This window comes from Betta splendens, chromosome 19 (assembly GCF_900634795.4).
Source record: "Betta splendens chromosome 19, fBetSpl5.4, whole genome shotgun sequence".
Lineage (NCBI taxonomy): Eukaryota > Metazoa > Chordata > Actinopteri > Anabantiformes > Osphronemidae > Betta > Betta splendens.
Genome location: NC_040898.2, coordinates 8,755,975 through 8,773,390, shown reverse-complemented (window position 1 = coordinate 8,773,390; position 17,416 = coordinate 8,755,975). Strand labels below are relative to the sequence as shown.

The window sequence follows — 17,416 nt, the reverse complement described above, 5'->3', positions numbered from 1 at the left end:
TGGAGCTCTTTGATGTGGCCCGTCCTGCTTCTCCTGGCCTCTGGGGACGTCGGGGTGAAGTCTGGACCGTGGCTGCGAACCCAATGCACCGTTAATGACGCACCGCCAGAAGCCGACGGGCGGCTCACGCGCCGCAGCGTTGCGTGCGAACCCGCGACGTACCAACGTGAACTGTTTTGAAACATGGAGAAGTTGCACTGAAATGAGGGAAGTGTAGAAAATATTAGTCATTATCTTCAATGCCTGTGTTGCTTACTGTATATAGTTATCAGAACATGTTGCAAAATCAGTTTCAACCTTTTTTCACGAACACAGATCAGATGTGCTGGTTCCCCTTTTCTGAAAAGTGGAGCAGCGGTGCGAGGAACCAGTACGTGTTGCAGACAGAGGAGAAGAGTGCAGATGTTTGGACACAGGCCACATGTTTAGACCCACAATGCACATTCTTTAATCTCCAGACCATTAAACCCCTCAACCCCGTCTACACAGGCAACTACTAAAGTACCTGTAATGACTGTAGTGTTGGAACCGCAACTTCCTGCCTCGCCGGTATCAGATCTGCTCTCCCCGTAGCCAGATGGCGCGCGCGTTAGTAGATCTCGGAAAAATAGATTTGATGATGTCGGATGAGAAAAGAAGCATTAAAACCTGTAGGAGTCAGTTTTATAGAATAGAAATACTTTGCTAACATGTTAGTGTTTCATTTATTTTACTAACTGAAGCATAAAGAAAGTTTTGAATGAAGCCTGTTCTGAGCGTGAGCCTTATCTGTAATAACAGCTGTTTTTATCGGCTAATGCTGTGAACCAGGATGCTGGGGGGTGGAGGGGGGGGGGGTCTGATGAAAGAGATGGGCCGCCGGCCAGTTAAGTCAGAGGTTTGTTAGGTTGCACATGGACTTGCGTTGATGTGTCAAGTGAGTCTACGCATTTCACCGAAGAAAACAGGAAAAGACTCGTTAGCGGCGGCTTGGACGCCACCGCGCCTCGAAGCGAAACGGGACGCTCGCACAACTCTCCGGCCTCGTTTCGCCCGCGGGCGGCGAAACGGGGCGAGAGGCGAGCGTGCACGTGCCAAATGCATTCGCACTCGCAGGGTAAAGAAGAACTTTATTAATAGACCGAGCTCTGGAAATGGGCCTCATAATAAACTCCAACTGTTGCTGGAGATTTGACATTTTCACCGGCGGATGTAAAAACCCGCTGTAACCAAATAAAGAGGCAAAGGCTGAACCGCATGTGCTGTCACGTGTGCACAACCTGGACAACAACAGCGAGACACGCGGCAGGATGGACATTGACGGGTTTTGGAGGGCGACTTCGTTAACCGCTGATGAGCGTTGATGCGCCTCCTCTCACCTCCGCGCATGAGCGGGCGCGTCTGTGAACTCCCAGCGCACCTTTTTACACATTTCACCGCGACACCTTCTTCTTCCCCCGATTAAACATGCAAACGCTGATGGGGGGGGGCTGCTGGCAGAGAGGACGGAGTGACGGCAGGGAGGGGGGGGGGGGGGGTGGATGGAGCGGACAGAATGGGGCCCTCCATCATGCTGTCAGTGGGCCGCGGCTTTAGCGTTAGCGCGGAATAAAGAGCGTTTTTAAAGGGTTCGCGAGGATGAGCCGGATAAATGACTCTTGTGTTGCGTTCAAGGAGCCCGCGGGGTCGCGGCGCGAGCGTGCGGCCACGGCGAGGCTGGCGAGGGGGGGGGGGCGAGGGCCCGGGCGTTGGCCACGGCCGGCTGACGTTTTTGTTACCACTGACACCATAACATATTATGCTTCTCTGGCTGCTGCCTCTCGCCTTTCACCGCCGAGTGGGAAAAGTAATGTAGTTCAGAGGGGGCATGTACGGCGGAACAATGGCGCCGAAATATTGAATAAGGAGTGAAAGGGAGTGCGAGTGTGAATGATAATAAGCCGGGGCTGGGGGTGAGGACTGATGATGTGGGTGGGAGGGGGGGGGCACAGATTGATGATAGATCTCCGCTGGTTAAATATTATCAGGGCTCTTTTTTCATGTCGCAGCCCCCCACTCCTGGTCTGGTATCACACAGAGAACGCTAAGATGCGGCCGGCTAATGATCTGCCATTCACTTTTTGTATCGGGCCACTTACTGACTGTTGGGACCCTCCCCTCTCCGCGGGGTCACAACACAGATGGTTGGGCTGCGCTTCAGCTGAGGGCGAACCGGACCTCCTCTGCGCTCCCTCGGCGGCGGCGGCGCTCAAGTGTTGTGGACCACAGCGTGATTGTGGCCCTTCGCCGCGGCTTCGGCGTCCGCGACTAAACCTCCGCTCTCATGACGCCGCTTTCTCTCACCTCCCGCCTCCTACGGGCCTAACTGGAAAGTCGCCGCTCCATCCGTCCCCCACCCCCCCCACCTCGCCCCATTCTTTGGAGATTTTTTTAATCTTTTGAAATGCTGATGGCTCCTCTTCGTCACCCTCATCACTCTGCTGCCTGCTCCTTTAATGTCCCACAGTCACCCATTCCATTAACCCTCCTCCCGCTGAAGCCGGCCTTCCCTCCACCTCCCCCGTAGGCCGCCGGGGGGGTGGGGGGGTGTAGAGGGGCCGCGGTGACGGTGGCGGGGGTATTTGTCACGCTCCGAGCTGCAGCAGTCTGTTGCTTTGTTGGCCCCCCCCCCTCCATCTTCCAAAGTTGCTGGCTAAGCAGCGGATTTCGCGTGTTTCATTACCATCACAACCAGCTCTGCACTTTTGGACATTTCAACATAGCTTGGCAGGAATCTGCTCCAACACAGACGCAACAAGCGCATGTGAGATGTGCACACGCCCACACACACACACACACACACACACACACACACACACACACACACACACACCCTCTAAGCACAGCTAACAGCGTGCCCTGCCAGCCGCGGGTGTCGGGGGCACCGCTCAAGTGGAGGTCACTCGCCGAGGCGTTATAATGCTTTGGGCCGGGCACAAGTAGGCTGAGGGCAATCCACTTAAAGCGAACCCAACCCCCCCCCCCCCCCCACCACCACCACCCCCCACGCGCCACCTCCTCTCGTACCACCCCGAGCATCGCGCTTCTGAATGGAACACGGGAAATCGAGCCTCTGCGGCTCTTCGAAAACCGAAAAGGGAGAGGGAAGCGGCGAGGGGGTGAATTGGTGTGAATTATACAGAGCTGCTGTGTGTCGACGGCCCCCAGACAGCAAAGCCTAAGATCTGTGTTAGAGGGAGATGAAATGGACGGAATCAGGCTCTCTCTGTCGCTTGTGTGAGTTAAAGACAGATACGGTGTAAGAAGTTGCTGTAGCTAGATAGATGTGAACCTATGAGTATGTGGACACGTGTCACCACTCGTTAGGATCGTGATGTTTTCCCACGTCTTCGACCACAACGCATTGATTTGTTTATTTCAGCTGAATATCCTTTTACGCTGCCTCGTGCTTCATCAGCTCCGCTCTCACTCTCTCCATCTGCCGTCCTCGGCCCCTGTTGTCTCCCTTAACAGAATTAGCAGTGTACCGGACATCTCCGTGTTCCTGTCAGCTAATAGAAGCCATTCCACGTCCGGCACGGCCGGTATTGAAGGATCCTTCCTCCAGAGTAACATCTATTGCAATTTTCCCTTGATTTGCTGAGCGATGTACTTGGTGCTAAGGAACACAGGCCTAATGGTCGTAGCAGAGATGGGCTCCTTAACTCAAGGCCGTAGAGTGTGTCCGATTAGGAGCTGTACGATAAGTCATGTGTGTGTGTGTGTGTGTGTGTGTGTGTGTGTGTGCGTGTGTGTGTGTGTGTGTGTGTGTGTGTGTCCTCTCTTTCTCCCTCTTCCACTGCCGAGGTATTTCCAGAATGCCTCCGGCCAGGATGGATTTATGAGCAGGCCATACTTTGGTAAACACTGATGGTGGGCAGCTTTGTCCTCCCCCCTGTGATATAGTGAAGGTCCCCATAAAAAATGGGAAAACCAGGTTATAGCCACCATAGAGTTGGGCTAAACAATAAAAGGCTTTATGGGCAGATATAGGCCGGTACCATAAATGCTGGAATCTTCTGTCAGAGGGACATTAAAGGGGTAATGACGGGGAGGGAGGCTTTCACTAAGATCCCTGCAGCCACTCAGGGCTTTTTGAGTAAGGACGCGAACATGAAGGTCAAGAAGCACAGACCTCCACGTCTTTGGAGGGAACTACCTTTGGGTTCCGACGAGCATCAATCACCGCGGCTTGTTCTCCCGTCGACGGTTCGGGCCGGCGCCGCCTGAAACGGGCCGCACGAAACCAGCTGTGCAAACAAACGCGCAGAAGCAGAAACACACACACACACACACACACACACACACTTGATGTGATGGCGTGTGCCAGCAGTGTTGAATCACGCCCCTCAGCGTGACAGACACAACCACTATCTCATCATCTTCTGCCTCTTGGATTCGGACCCATTCCAACTCCTCAAACGGCGTCGCGTCTGAATCCGTCTCCTTCGAATTTCCCCCCGCCGCGCTGCTTTATTAGGTCGCTGGGAAGATCCGCGGAACGATAGAAAGCTTTGCCGAGGCTTGTCCCAACTTCTTTATCGCCGGGGCATTAGCCATCTGCCGGCACATGTGCCGGGGGGGGGAGGTGCGGCCTGAGCTGTGTTTGTGTAGTAGCCGCTGAGGCAGACAGGAACTCTACAATTAGTCCCGGCCGTCGTGACGCGAACGGGCCGGGCCTCATCTCGTCAGGCGTTTCGGCCCGTTGAGCGTCTCCGGACCTTCGGGTTCCGTTCGCCTTCGCGGCCGCCGCAAGGAGCCGAGGCGCAGCTGGGCCCAGATGTCGACGGACCGCCTGCCCGATGACACCCGACAAACATCCCCACTGTAATATGGAGTTGGACCGGCGTTTATCGCGCGCTGCAACCCAAATGACATAACGATCCATTGTTTGCTCTAACCTGTCGACTCATCTCCTCGGGGGGGGGGCCCTTTTTACTGCTTCCTAACGGCCCTGATTGGGTTCAGAAAGGAGAGTAGGGGCAGTAAAAATAGCTCGGCACCCTCAAGGTCCAGCCGGCAATCTCCTCTCTGCCTTTGCCCATAAAACTCTTTGAATTCCCTCCTAAAATTCTCCTCGCCTCCTCCCTCCCCCCTCCCCCGTCCGCGTCTGCTGGACTCTTAAGTTCCAGGGCTCTGTGTTTACCACTTGCGGTATCCCTCTATTATTCGCCCTTACGTAACCGTCCGCTGCTGAATGCCGCTTCAATCGGGCCCCTCTGCCGCCTCGCCTGCGTTTTTCGCACAGCGACGCGAAACCGAAAACGTCGGCTTCAGACACCGTCTGGTTCTTTGCGGCTTCGCTCCGGGCCAGAATGTGCCCCGTTCCCTGGAACTGGCGTGTTGACGCGGGCCTTTTGTCACTTTCTGTCTCTTTTTACTGAACATGTGCAATAGAAACTACCGATCGCTCTCACTTCCCCCTCCTTTGCTTGTGTCTGCAGCTCCGAGCCGCCGCTCCTCTTTAATTGATGTAACGTAATGCACGTCCTTTTAATCTCGAGCGCCTGGGTATATTCTGTTTTTTAATCAAGATGAAGCATCCGCTTCTCTTTGGAGAGGGGGCATTTTTCAGGTCTAATCTGTTGCTCCTCGCTCCACCTCAGTAATAAGCAACGATCAGCGATCTGTTATCTCCCTGCCTGTTTTATACAGTCTCAGAGTATGACCCCAGGATGAATGCTCTCCCCTTGGAAAAGAACAGAACTGGGGAGAATTAGCATTTTCTGACAGCCATTACTCACACTGCAAGTCCTGTCAAGGAATGTGTGGCTGCGCTATCAGCGCAGGCGAGGGGTCGCCCCGGCCCAGGCCTCCACGCTGGGCCCTTATCAGCCCGGGTAAACACACTGGAGCCTGCATTGAATAAGTGTCACGGTTCGTGGGGGTGGAGCGGGCCAAGCCCCCTGCCGGGCTCCACGCAGATAATCCCATTCACAAAGCGCTGGTCAGCTGGGGCCTCAGGTGTAGGGAAAGTGGGGGAGGACAGGCATTGTTCATGCAGAGATGCAGACGGCTCAGTCACGATGCACTGATGCAGATGTGAAACATCTGCACGGAGGCGCCAGAAGTGCAGAACACTCACTCGTTCACGCACATGCGCGAAATGACCGGGTGAATCCTGCATGGTGCCGCACTTGACCTTGTCTGGGACGTCCCAATCACGCTCACACACATTTGCCTGGAAACGCTCCACGGGTGAACGACGAACTGCGCGCGGCCGGCTTTGATCTCCGCTCGGGATCACGTTACAATCACAGGTCGGTGTTTGCGAAGCGCTACCTGTCATCACCGTAGCACGGAACTGGGAATGTGTTTGTAAAAGCCTGCGTGCACACCTGGCACCGGGGCCATATTTTCCTCTTTGATGGTGGAGAGAAAATGTTTACAGATGGGCTGCGATAGCGTTGCATGGACTGTTGCAGACGTTCGGCGGAGCAGTGTTTAATCTGACGGATGATGCAGCGGGACACCTTTTGTGCGCTCTTTATTCCGGTTGTGAGAGGGTTTGAAGTGTCCGGCGCCGTGACTGGGTGAGTTTCCCCGAGCCGAGCTGCGGGGCCTTCCCGGGCGGGCGCTCGGGGAAGCGTAATGGCGTTACACGCGGCGTGCAAGGTGGGAAAGCCTTGAATAATGTGGGATGAGAGCGAGCCAAGGAGGCGAATCCGAGTCAGCCAGCGGGTCACCAGGAGGTGAGGCTGCCTGCTTCCCTGGGTTCAGGAAAAGTTCAGGCGCATAGCATTAGGCAAATGAGGGAGAGAGGGGCAGGGAGGAGAGGAATCGGAGGGTAGGGACTGATGAGAGAATGAGGGAAAGGGTCAAATCGGTCGGAAGGAGGAGTGCAAATGCAGAGCGAGGACTTCCAGGAAACGAGTGAGAGCATTGCAGTGTGCTGCAGCCCTCATTATGCCCACGAACCCGGTGCAAAGATATGAGAGACTCATTACTGAGCTTATATAACCGAATCATGCCCTCAGATGCGTTGCTATTTAAAGCCCCCGCACCTAAATTTGCAGCAGGGCACCCCCCCCCCCCCTCGCAGTCCCATGCAGGGCCCTTGTTTAGAAAGAGGGAGATCCACGGTGACGTCCCTGAAGGGGTTAAGCGTGGGAGGAGCCACGCATGAAAAGACACTGAAGGGAGGCGGAAAAAAAAGGAAAAGAGCCGAGTGGAGGTGGAGCCAAATCCCTCAGCTGCTGTGCCTTGTCACATTTCTGCAGAACATGATAGCAAAGCGACTCGGAGTGGGAATGATTTGGGCTCCTCTCCTGTGATCCGAACGAGGCGGCGCTGCGTGATTCGAGGCGAGCGTGGGCCCCTGGGAAGCCGCCGGCGGCCGCAGCGCACCGTGGGAGAGCGGCGCGTCCGCAGACGGGAGTTCCACCCACGGCGGGCGCGAACGGGACGAGCGAAGGAGCGAGCGAAGGGCGAGCTGCACCCGGACGGAGTTCGACCCCCCCCCCCCCCCACCCCGTCGACGCCGCTTGTGCGCCTTCGACGCGGACCGCGGAGCACCGCGACCCCGCGCTCCGGGACTCTCGCCGGCGCGCGTCACCGCGGCGGATCCAGCCTCGTTCAGCCGCGGCGCGTCCGAGCGGGACCGTCGCGTCGTGCAGAAGTTCTGTTCGGCGTGTTGTTATTTTCGGTGCCGTGCGTCGGACAACATGCAGACGGTTGTTTCACATTATGTTTTCCAATTGAGCGCGGCCGATTAGATTATTCGGACACTGATTCGATACAGCGCCGCAGGAAGATGCCAAGTGTCCAAACGTCCCCGCTGCGCCGGGATTCATTACTTTTCCTTCGATTTTAATGCAGTGTCCCCCCCGTCCTCCCCATCCTCCCCTCTCGCCGTCGACCTCCTCTGTTGGCGAGCCGAAAAGCACACGGCGGCTGTGATTCCGACGCTCCTCGGCTTTTCTGAGAATAATCCCCCGCTGCCGTCCTGCTTCGTATGATGTATGAGAGTGTGGACGTTGTGGGACTGAATCCCAGCCCGAACCCGTTTTTAATGATGGATTACTACAACCAGAACAGAGGATGCTTGATCCCGGAGAAAGGACTTCTACCCGGAGCGCCCCATCCTTACAGCACGTCCATCAGGAACCAGCACTGGACCGGCTCCAATCACTGTAGGTGCCTTTCCTGCCTCAACTTCATTTCGCTAATTGGGGAAGTTAAAGCCCGTGTGTGCGTGTGTATTTATAGCCTGTGTGAATAACCATGAATGTCGTCTTTCTCCCTTCCTTATTTTTATCGCCTAAATAGGCGCACATGTTTTATTTTAACCGCGTGAGCGCACGTGCGATGTGCGCAAATGAAAAAAAAAACGCCCCTACGTCGCCGAGAATTCATAACTGCATAATATAGACCTGACCCACTTTCCTCTGCCTCCCCGGTTTCTGGCGCTCTCTTCTCGGAAATCCCGGCGAGGGCCGCGGCGCTCCGATCCGATCCGATCCGATCCAGGTCACGTTGCCCAACGCCGGCGCGTTCCTGAAATCCAAGCGGGGCTCCGCGAGCCGCGCCAGCGTTAATCAGATCAAACTTTCCTGCCGGTGTTATCCGCCCGGTTCCTCCGTTAAGCCGCAGAGCTGCACCGGCACGGCCCCGGGTCCTGAGCCGACAGCGCTGTCTGGGGCGTCATCAAATATATGTGGACGCTATTTGCATTCGCTATTACGGGGAGTGACGTATGTTTACATTTTTGTGCAATAACAATTAAACAGTTCCACCCATATTTGCAGGCGCATGTGGCAAGAAGTAAGGATGACAGGCTTTGTGTCATGTCTAAAAATAGCTCGTCAGCGTCTGATGGGGGCTTTAGGATCTCAGTCAGGCTTAGTTTAAGCCCTTGTCGTGGGCGTTCGCTGGGTCGCTCCCTGGGCTCGACCAGGCCCGGCTTTATTGACGCCGTATCCGCCGCAATAACCCAGTTTTATTGCGACAACAGAGTGCGCGGACGGCCCGTCCCATTCTTCAGCTCAAAGGAGCTGCGCCCGGCGGAGCTCCGGCCTTTGGAGACGGGGCCGATCTGTCGTCTTTCACAGCTGAAGGAGCGTAAAAGGCAGGAATCTCCACAGGCTCTTAAGGGCCAATTTCCTCCTCGTCTCAAGACTATAGAAAGACGCGACAAAGGGAAATTTAAACAGGAATTTCTGATGTTTGGCAGCTGTAATAAAAGCACTTGGTTGCTCCCCCCCCCCTCCTCCTCCTCCGTGCTGTTTGTTCTTTCACTGCTTGTTTTTTTTCCAAGTGGGATGAGATTAGATATCCCCAGACCTAAAGAGACAAGTCACATGCGTTTCTCAGCGCGGCGTCCACTGGGCTCGATAGCCAGCGTCGGACCGGCCCAGTGAACAGCAGAATTGATTCGAACCATGTGAGCTCGTCTGAGGGAGACCGTGGGGGTTTGGCCCAGGAAGAGACCTCTGATCCCTTACTCAACTCCACATTGTTTTGCTCCGTGGAGGAGTTGCAAGGAAAGGGAGGGGGGGGCTTACTGCATGAATGTAATAAAAAATTTAGTGCACGGCCAGGGAGCGGGGGGGGTTATAGAGAGGCACAGCATCCGTTAGTGTCATCACGTGGCTCGGAGGTTTATTGGATCATAAGGGAAAATAACAGCCGACAGAGGAGAGCAAGATTTCTGTCTCTTCATTTAAACAAAAAAAAAAAAGAACTCGGGCAGGATCCCAAAGCAGCCAGGCATAAAAAAGCACAAGACAATCCCAAAAACATCTGCTGGCTTTATCAGTTCCCGTATTTATTTATTTTGAGGATCCAGCCTGCGCAGACAGCGGCCTCATGGTATGTTATCCTCTGCACGTGGCTTTAAAAACAGATTGCTGCTGGAGCTAAACGTTTTTTTTACCCCCTCGGTGCTTTTTCCTTTTCGGTATTCCGCTCTTTTTTTTTTTTTCTCCAACGTCATCAAATTGGATCTAACGGTTCATTATAGGCTTTGCAGAGCTCTCTGGCTCTGAGCGTGCACTCAGTGACATCCACTCCTGAGCGAATCCTCCTCCAGACGGCCTCCTGGACATGAAGTGTCTGGGTGCAGACCTAGATCACACACATTAGTCCCACTGTGTGTGTGTGTGTGTGTGTGTGTGTGTGTGTGTGTGTGTGTCCGTCATGGTGGCGTCATTTCGGGCTTCCTGGGTGGAAAATCACTGAACATGTAAATTGAGTGCACTTGATTTCTTTTTTTCTTTCTGTCAGAATCCTTAAAGCAATTACAGGCTCACGCATGAAAGAATGCGCACGGCCTTGTTCACATGACTGTCACACACTGGAAAGAGAGCGGGGTCTGAGCGGGACTCAAATATCCATAAGTTTGCGCTGTAGCGCTGAAGGTCCTCGCGTTGGTTTTCTTGATTGTTTGCTCCGTCGGGCGTCCACGTGGAAGCTGTGAGCCGCGTGTTTGGACTTTGCGCGGGCCAGCGGATCGGTCGGCCTTGCGAAAGGGGTCGGAGCGAGGCGTCGGCCCGCTCTTGTTTATATATGCAGATGTGAATTTGGCGAGCGTGCGCTGAGGAGCACATGAACAACAGAGTGTAAACAGAGCAAGGCCTGTCAGTGCCCTCGGGTCTGGACACTGGATGGGCGTAAACAGCTGGAGGAAAGGTTAATTCACTCAGTCGGAACGTACAGTACCAAGTTTGTGTTGTTCATCAGTCCGTCAGAACCCACTAGAAAATCGGCTTATGCCCCGTAATAAAATTACACCTTGTGATTTTGTTGACGGGAAGCAGCAACAAATCCAAAGCAACACTATTCCTAAAGCGCTGTTTGTCCTTTGTGTCAATGTCAAGTCGCGGAGCCTCATAATTCATCTTTTCAGCCTGTGCTCTTCAGTCCTCTGGGGGAGTTATTGATACCAATTGGCATAACAATTGGCAGGACGGAGGTCCGTATGCTTGTGGGCACAAGCAGGCAGGCGCCTTAATGCTCCACATTTGCCCGACTGCTTTCAGCCGACGGACGGTGATTTAGTGGCTCGTACGCCTGTGTGTGTGTGTGTGTGTTCAGTAAAGAGAGAGAGAGATCAGTCTGTCCACAGGAACAGCCCTGCTTTCACCTTCAGGTGATCATCAATAACACATTTTGTCATCGAGGTATGTTTGTAGTGGGGGTGGGGGGTTCCACGCCGCTCCTGGGAAAAGCCGCAGGGCAGCGTTTCGCAACCCGCAGCGGCTTGAACGGCACCTTTGCCACCAAACCTTCAAAGCCGCCCCGTTTAATCCGAGCCGTCGTTTACTAAACAGCGATGACCTCGGATTCGCTCGCGCCGCAAGGTCACCTGGAGCGGCAGCGACGCCTGTTTGTCACTTCCTCGGGTGGAACCAGCGGGTGCGGCCTGTGACCTTGAGCACTGGCAGAGCCCCCCCCCCCCCCCACACACACACACTGGTGGTCCATTGTGGCCCAGTGGGCCCCAGGCAGATTCCGCCAGAAGCATCGGTCAGAAAACACCCATGCTAAATCCCCAAACAAGGCTCGGCCCGCGCCGCAAAGCCCGGCGCGATGAACAGAAGCGGGCCGGAACGAACCGCTCCACCGGTGTCATCGATTCATCGGCTCCAAAGTCGGCGTCTGATTGAAGACACTGCGACAATGGAGCCGTAATCTCACTATCAATAATTACATTATCCCCGTGTCTGTCTTGTTCTATAGTCGTGGATCCGCGCCCGGGAGTGGGAGGGAGATCAGAATCGTTCAGGTTAAAGGGGGGGATTCTTCCTCTAAAATATTCATAGCTTCTTCATTTAAATCAATTCGGCTCCGCGGGGGCAGCCAAGCGTCCACTGTCAGAAATGGAGCTCGGCCTGTTGTAATCACTTCTTTACTTATCTCTACAGATGGCTTGTTCGCAATGGGCTCTGCACGGCTAGCTCCACCCCCCCCCCCCCCCCCCTCCTGCCCTATCTCCGTGTTTCATCCCCACCTTCTCATAATGGAATACACATAAATTCATCGGGGCATTGAACCGGGCACATTCATCACCCCGGAATTCATCTGTGCGGCATTTTCATTCCCAAACTGTCTCCTTTCTCTCGCCGCCTCCCTGTTTCCCGTCTCCGCGGTGGCATTCTCTGCATGGCAAGCCCGAGCTGGGCAGTCGGTGTCACCATTAATCTTTAATGCTCGCCTGCCCTAAATTTTCCTCATATTTTACAAGATTTCCTCCCGTTCACACCCCCCCCCCCCCTTTGCCAACATCCTCTATATATAGAGTGATTACATGCAGCGTTGCCTTGTTTCATCAGTTGCACAGGACCTACCTCTCAGGCCACTAGCTCTAGGCTAAAGCACAGGCCTCCTCATCCCCTCTCCTCCTCGGGGGGGGTTCGTGTTAACATCCCATGGATGACAACTGCTTCCCCCTCAGGTAGCTCGCACACGCTCTGCACACACACCACGGCCCTCCCGCGCACAGAGAGGGAAGGCCAAGGAAATAGGGTAGAGGTTAGCACGCTAAAAATACACGGGCCTGGCAGCTCTGCCGCTGTCTGGGCAAAAAATAGCACAGTGTTGCTGCCGTCTCGGTCGGTGTTGTCGAGCAGGGAGCACGGAAGAGCGCTGCGCAGCGCCGGCTCGTGTTGGGGTTTGGTGGAAAGGAAGAAGATGAAGCTCTGCATCACCCAGACTTGGTCTTATTTATTTGTGGGAACGAATACGCGGCCTTTTAATTAAACTAGCGATCCAGCTAGCTGACCCTGAGGCAGCTCCTGTGTTTCCGAGGCACGTTGAGGGGAAAACCAGCTCTTTCTATGCGCTTTCATTCTAGATGCCGTCTCATCCTGGCTCAGCCCCATTCAGGCGCTATGGTGTCTTTCCCACAGCTCCTCTGCATCATTTCATATTCATTACTTGTCTGGCTAAAGCTTGGCCTCTGACATTTGACTCTTAAAGGCCCACCTGGGACCTGGAGGGAATAGACTGAGGTGGCTGGAAGGAGTCTAGCGCCGGTGGTGCACAGGACAAACACGTGCACGGTCGGGTTACAGGCTGCTCGTTTCCTTTTAACCCCGTTGTGTGATATCGGCATTGTGTGTACAAAGACGTGCCCTTTAGCTGGGCAGCTCGGAACATGTGTAGGTTAAAAGAGGCGAATGAGATGAGACAGAAACAGCTGGAGCCTGTTTGGCATTAATGCAGCCTCTATCCGCTGTGGAGAGACGTTTGACCTTTGGAGTGACCCGCGGGGTCTTATCTGCGCCATTGTTAGTGAAGCACCTCAGCTGAGAGACAGCGACGCAGCTGCTCGGTAGATATCGCTATAATTAAGTGGCAAAAAGCAAACGTCCGACCGTCTTCGCTGCTGTTTTATACGAGGAATGCCCTGAGATCCGGCCTGTGGGGTCTTATGGGCTCCTCGCTCATAAACACCTGTTCTCCATCTTTAGTCCTTCCTGCCAGCCCGGATGTTTCGGGGGGCTGCTGGGGAAATATGCAGCCACGTGGCCCTTAGACCAGGGAGGGCACATTCTGTTATTCCATGGGATTTTTGACCGTGCAGTGAGGAACGCTCTTCATGTCTGGCCTGAAAGAGAGGAGGAGGACTTGTTCAGTAATTGAATTATTTAGGTGTGTCCACTCACGTGTCCGTCCACCTCTGCCGACTAATGGACAAGGTGACAACGGCCCGGACCAGAGCTGTCCAGTGGCCTGTTTTGTGCCAGTGTTACACCTCGCCCCCACGCGGGGAACCTTTCGCACGGTGGTTGGCGGCTCCGCAACAGAGCTGGATTATTGTGTCTGGGCTGTCAGCGCCTCTCCGCTGGAATAAAATGAGAGGGAAGGAAGGCAGGAGCGGGGGAGAGAGAGAGATCTCAGGCACTGAGACGGGAAAAGGTGTGTGTGTGTGGGGGGGGGGGGGGTCCAGGAGAGCTGGCATTTTCAAACAATAATCTCTGGGGCTTTTCATGGGCTTTAATGTCAGTTTTGGCCTCTGGATTTTCGCTCTTTTCTGCTTTTGAACAAGTCGCAACGAGACTTCGAGAGAGAGAATAGGGAGGCGAGGAATCAGGATCGGGGTGAAAGGAGACAGCAGCCGGAGAGACAGAGAGGAGTAGAGGCTTTGGCTGGGTGACTGATATTATTAGTGCTCCAGTGCGACTGATGGAGACTTGGCCTGCATCCAGGGGCTGCCAACAGGCCAGTGTTGGCAAATGGAGTCTGGTACAGAATGACCTATATCCCTGTCCTATTTAGCACATTAGCGCATTTGTCTTTTTCTTTGCAATCTCTTCATCCGTCCTTCACTTGTATCAGGGCTTGAGTCGTAATGAGGCGACGCCATCTTCTCCGTCGTCTTAAATCACCGATCTGGGCCGATTCTCGCGGAGGCAGGCTTGCGTGACGCCAGCCCCGGCGCTACCTAGAAGCTCGCGTGCGGTGTGCATGGCTGCCCACATTTGCTCCTCCCGGCTACAGGCGAGAGTGGCACCGCTAATCTCCCCTCCCTCCCCGGTGTGAATTATGGATTGGATGTAATGCAGCGATTAGACACGCGCACCTGCTGCAGCTGGAACCGGCCAGCTCCGCCACCTGCAGCGAGCGCCCGCCCCCCCCCCCCCCCCCCCCCCCGGGTACACGGGGCGCGTTGGCGGCCCACCTGGCCGCCCGGCCTCGCCTTCCCCGCGCTGCTCACGCCTAATCGTCCTGCCGCAGCCATGCGCGCGCCCTGGAGCTCGCGGGAGAAGAAATCCCCTGCGGCACATGGGCCCGCTAAAGCCCTCCGCGGCGCTAATCCCCAGCACCAGGAAGAGATGCATGGGAATCTCGGTCAGCTGACTGTGAAGAGGGAGGAATGGGAGAAGGAAGCGAGCAGGACTGGAGCCCACCACCGCCTCCTTCACTAAAGCCCGCTGGGAGCCTCCCTCAGCTTGACGGGCCCAAACCCCACCTGCTCCCACTGCTCAGCTGGAAGCCTCACCGCTGGCTCTCCCTGAGCTGGCCTACTTGGGCCTGTTTGATCTCAATGTGGACTTGTCCGCTGCCTGGCAGGCAGAGAGCTCCTTGATCCTGGGTGCTGGAGGGAGGGAGTGGGGGGGTGGAGCAGGCGTCAGCGGAGAGGCTTTATAACGGCTCCCTCAGGACCCACGCGCTGTAAGGGAGAAAGGAGTGGAAGCATTAGAGCGGCGGAGGAACTTTATTTATTCTTTGATGCACGTGCCCCTCGTCCGCTCACACCTCGTCCTTGGTCCCGGTTTCATCTGCGCCTCAGTCTTCTCGTTATCCTCATGTCAGTACACTTCCTGTAACTCTCTCTGCTTTTTTTTTGTTTTCTCATAAATATTTGATGGGGTTGTTCATCCACTTTCTTACGTCTGCCTCTTTACTTATTTATCACAGTGACATGACTATTGTTGTAGCGGCGCAGCGTCCTTCTCATCACACTAAACCCGCCCACGTATTAAAGTCACCTTTGAATGCAAAGTACAGTACAGCACTCCTTCTCCACCTGTGTGTGTGTGTGTGTGTGTGTGTGTGTGTGTGTGTGTGTGTGTGTGTGTGTGTGTGTGTGTGTGTGTGTGTGTGTGTGTGTGTGTGTGTGTGTGTGTGTGTGTGTGTGTGTGCGACACTATTCATGACAGTTCCCCTCTATGCTCTGAATTATACATTTGAAGCTGTTAAATAATTGATGAGCCACACTTAGCTTAATGGACGGAGTTAACTGGGAGAGGCGTGCGTTCCTACTTGCAGCGGAACTGGGTCACAATAAACAGCACCCAGTCACCCCGAGGGTCATAATGAGGCCCGCGTCCCAAGGCAGATCAGTGCACAGGGGCCAGCCAGGTTAACTGGACCCCAGAGGGACAGAGGACAGGAGGGACATCAACACCAGGCTCACCTGGGGGCTCGGCTCAGGTTACCCACTGGTTTATGCAGATGTGTGGACAGATGTGTGCTTAGGCAGTGAGCGGGGTCATTACTACCTCCCTACTTCTAGTGACGAGCATAAAAGTCCAGCGTGTGGCCGTTGATATAAAAATGACTGCGTACGGCAGGTCACCACAGGCAAAGTCAACACGGCCCCACTAAAACCAGTCCACTTACTGGTGGATGGCCACATCAGGGGAAATGACGTGTGTCTGTGTCATGATCAAATGGCTCCCTCCAGGCTACAGTGAAAGGTCAGAGATACACGCAGGAAATGAGTGTCTGTGGAGGCTCAGACAGCACACACACACACACACACACACACACACACACACACACACACACACACACACACACACACACACACAGAAGAGGAAAAGCCCTGGCCAAACCCGAGGAAGCTTAACATGTCCTTCATTAAATGCAGCTACCATCCCACTGTGCTCCCCCGATGACTCTGCCTGCTCTCATCAGCCATTATTCCTAAGCATCAAACTAACTTTACCTCCCAGAGCACCTCGCATTTTTATCCGTCTTCTTCCTTTTTTCCCATTAGTTTTTTATTTGCGCTGGCACTAAAGACAAATGAGTCTGCCTCCTCCCGCCCACGTGCCCCCCCCCCCAACTGCACTGCCCAAATCTTCTGCTAAGGAGCCCCCTGACACGGCGCGTCAGACGGCTGAATCAAATGCGTGTCATCAGTCATCATTAGTGGATATGAGCAGGAGAGCGGAGGCTGGCTGGAGCTGGGGTGCTTCAGTGCTGCCGTAGCAGCGTGATCTCTCCAGCCAGGATTTAAAGGACGGCATAGTTCAGGCCGTCATGATTTGCATCTAAACTAAGACAAGAGGTTACTGTGTTGGGCCCTGTGTTCTAAACCCTTAGAGATATCTTATCTTATCATTGTTGCTCTAGGTGCCACAGCATTAGCCTCAGGACCCAGTGGGAGGAGCCTCGGAGTTATCTCTGACCACTTTGTCCCCTGTACCTGGAATAAAACAGAGCCGGTCCACATGTTCGACTCTCTGCTAATAGGAATCTGCAGATTGATGGTTGTGTCTTATCAGCGTGCAGATTGATGGGCTTCTTCTGTTTCTGACTATTCTAAATATGTTAACTATCTCTTGGGAGCCTTTAGCACTTTAACCCCCGTGCTGACCCGGCAGCCCACTCGGGTCCTGGCACCGCCGAGCTCTTTAACAAATAGTGACAGCATAATAGCACGCTGCTGCAAATACCTACACTTACGTCTGCAATCATAGGTTTTCAAGCTGAAAGCCTGACATTGGTACTTTGAACTCATTTATGTAAGTAGCTGTTGTCATTAGGGGTTTTATGTACAGTGGAGGAATGCCCGTCAGCCTGCCGGGGCTTGAAGACGGGCGTAGATTACAAGCGGCTTTTACTGTTACCTCTAACTCACGCCGACGAGGAAGTGACAAACCGTAATGGTTTTCTGGATTTCTGAAGCGGCCCGGCGATAAAAGCACCAGTTTACACGCACCCC

The 17,416-nt window shown here is 54.4% G+C and overlaps 1 protein-coding gene across 2 annotated transcripts in view; it reads left to right on the top strand.

Annotated features, from left to right (window-relative positions):
• Positions 1–17,416, top strand: part of raraa (retinoic acid receptor, alpha a) — a 96,978-nt gene that overhangs the window by 60,975 nt on the left and 18,587 nt on the right. Inside the window, exon 1 of one of the 2 annotated variants that reach the window (XM_029133254.3) lies at positions 7,199–8,150. The exons of the other annotated variant lie outside the window; for it this stretch is intronic. Within the exon in view, the coding sequence (XP_028989087.1) occupies positions 7,973–8,150 (178 nt within the window). The 5' untranslated portion in view covers positions 7,199–7,972. Of the gene's footprint in view, positions 1–7,198; positions 8,151–17,416 lie in introns of those variants that run through there. 2 annotated transcript variants of the gene reach the window in all.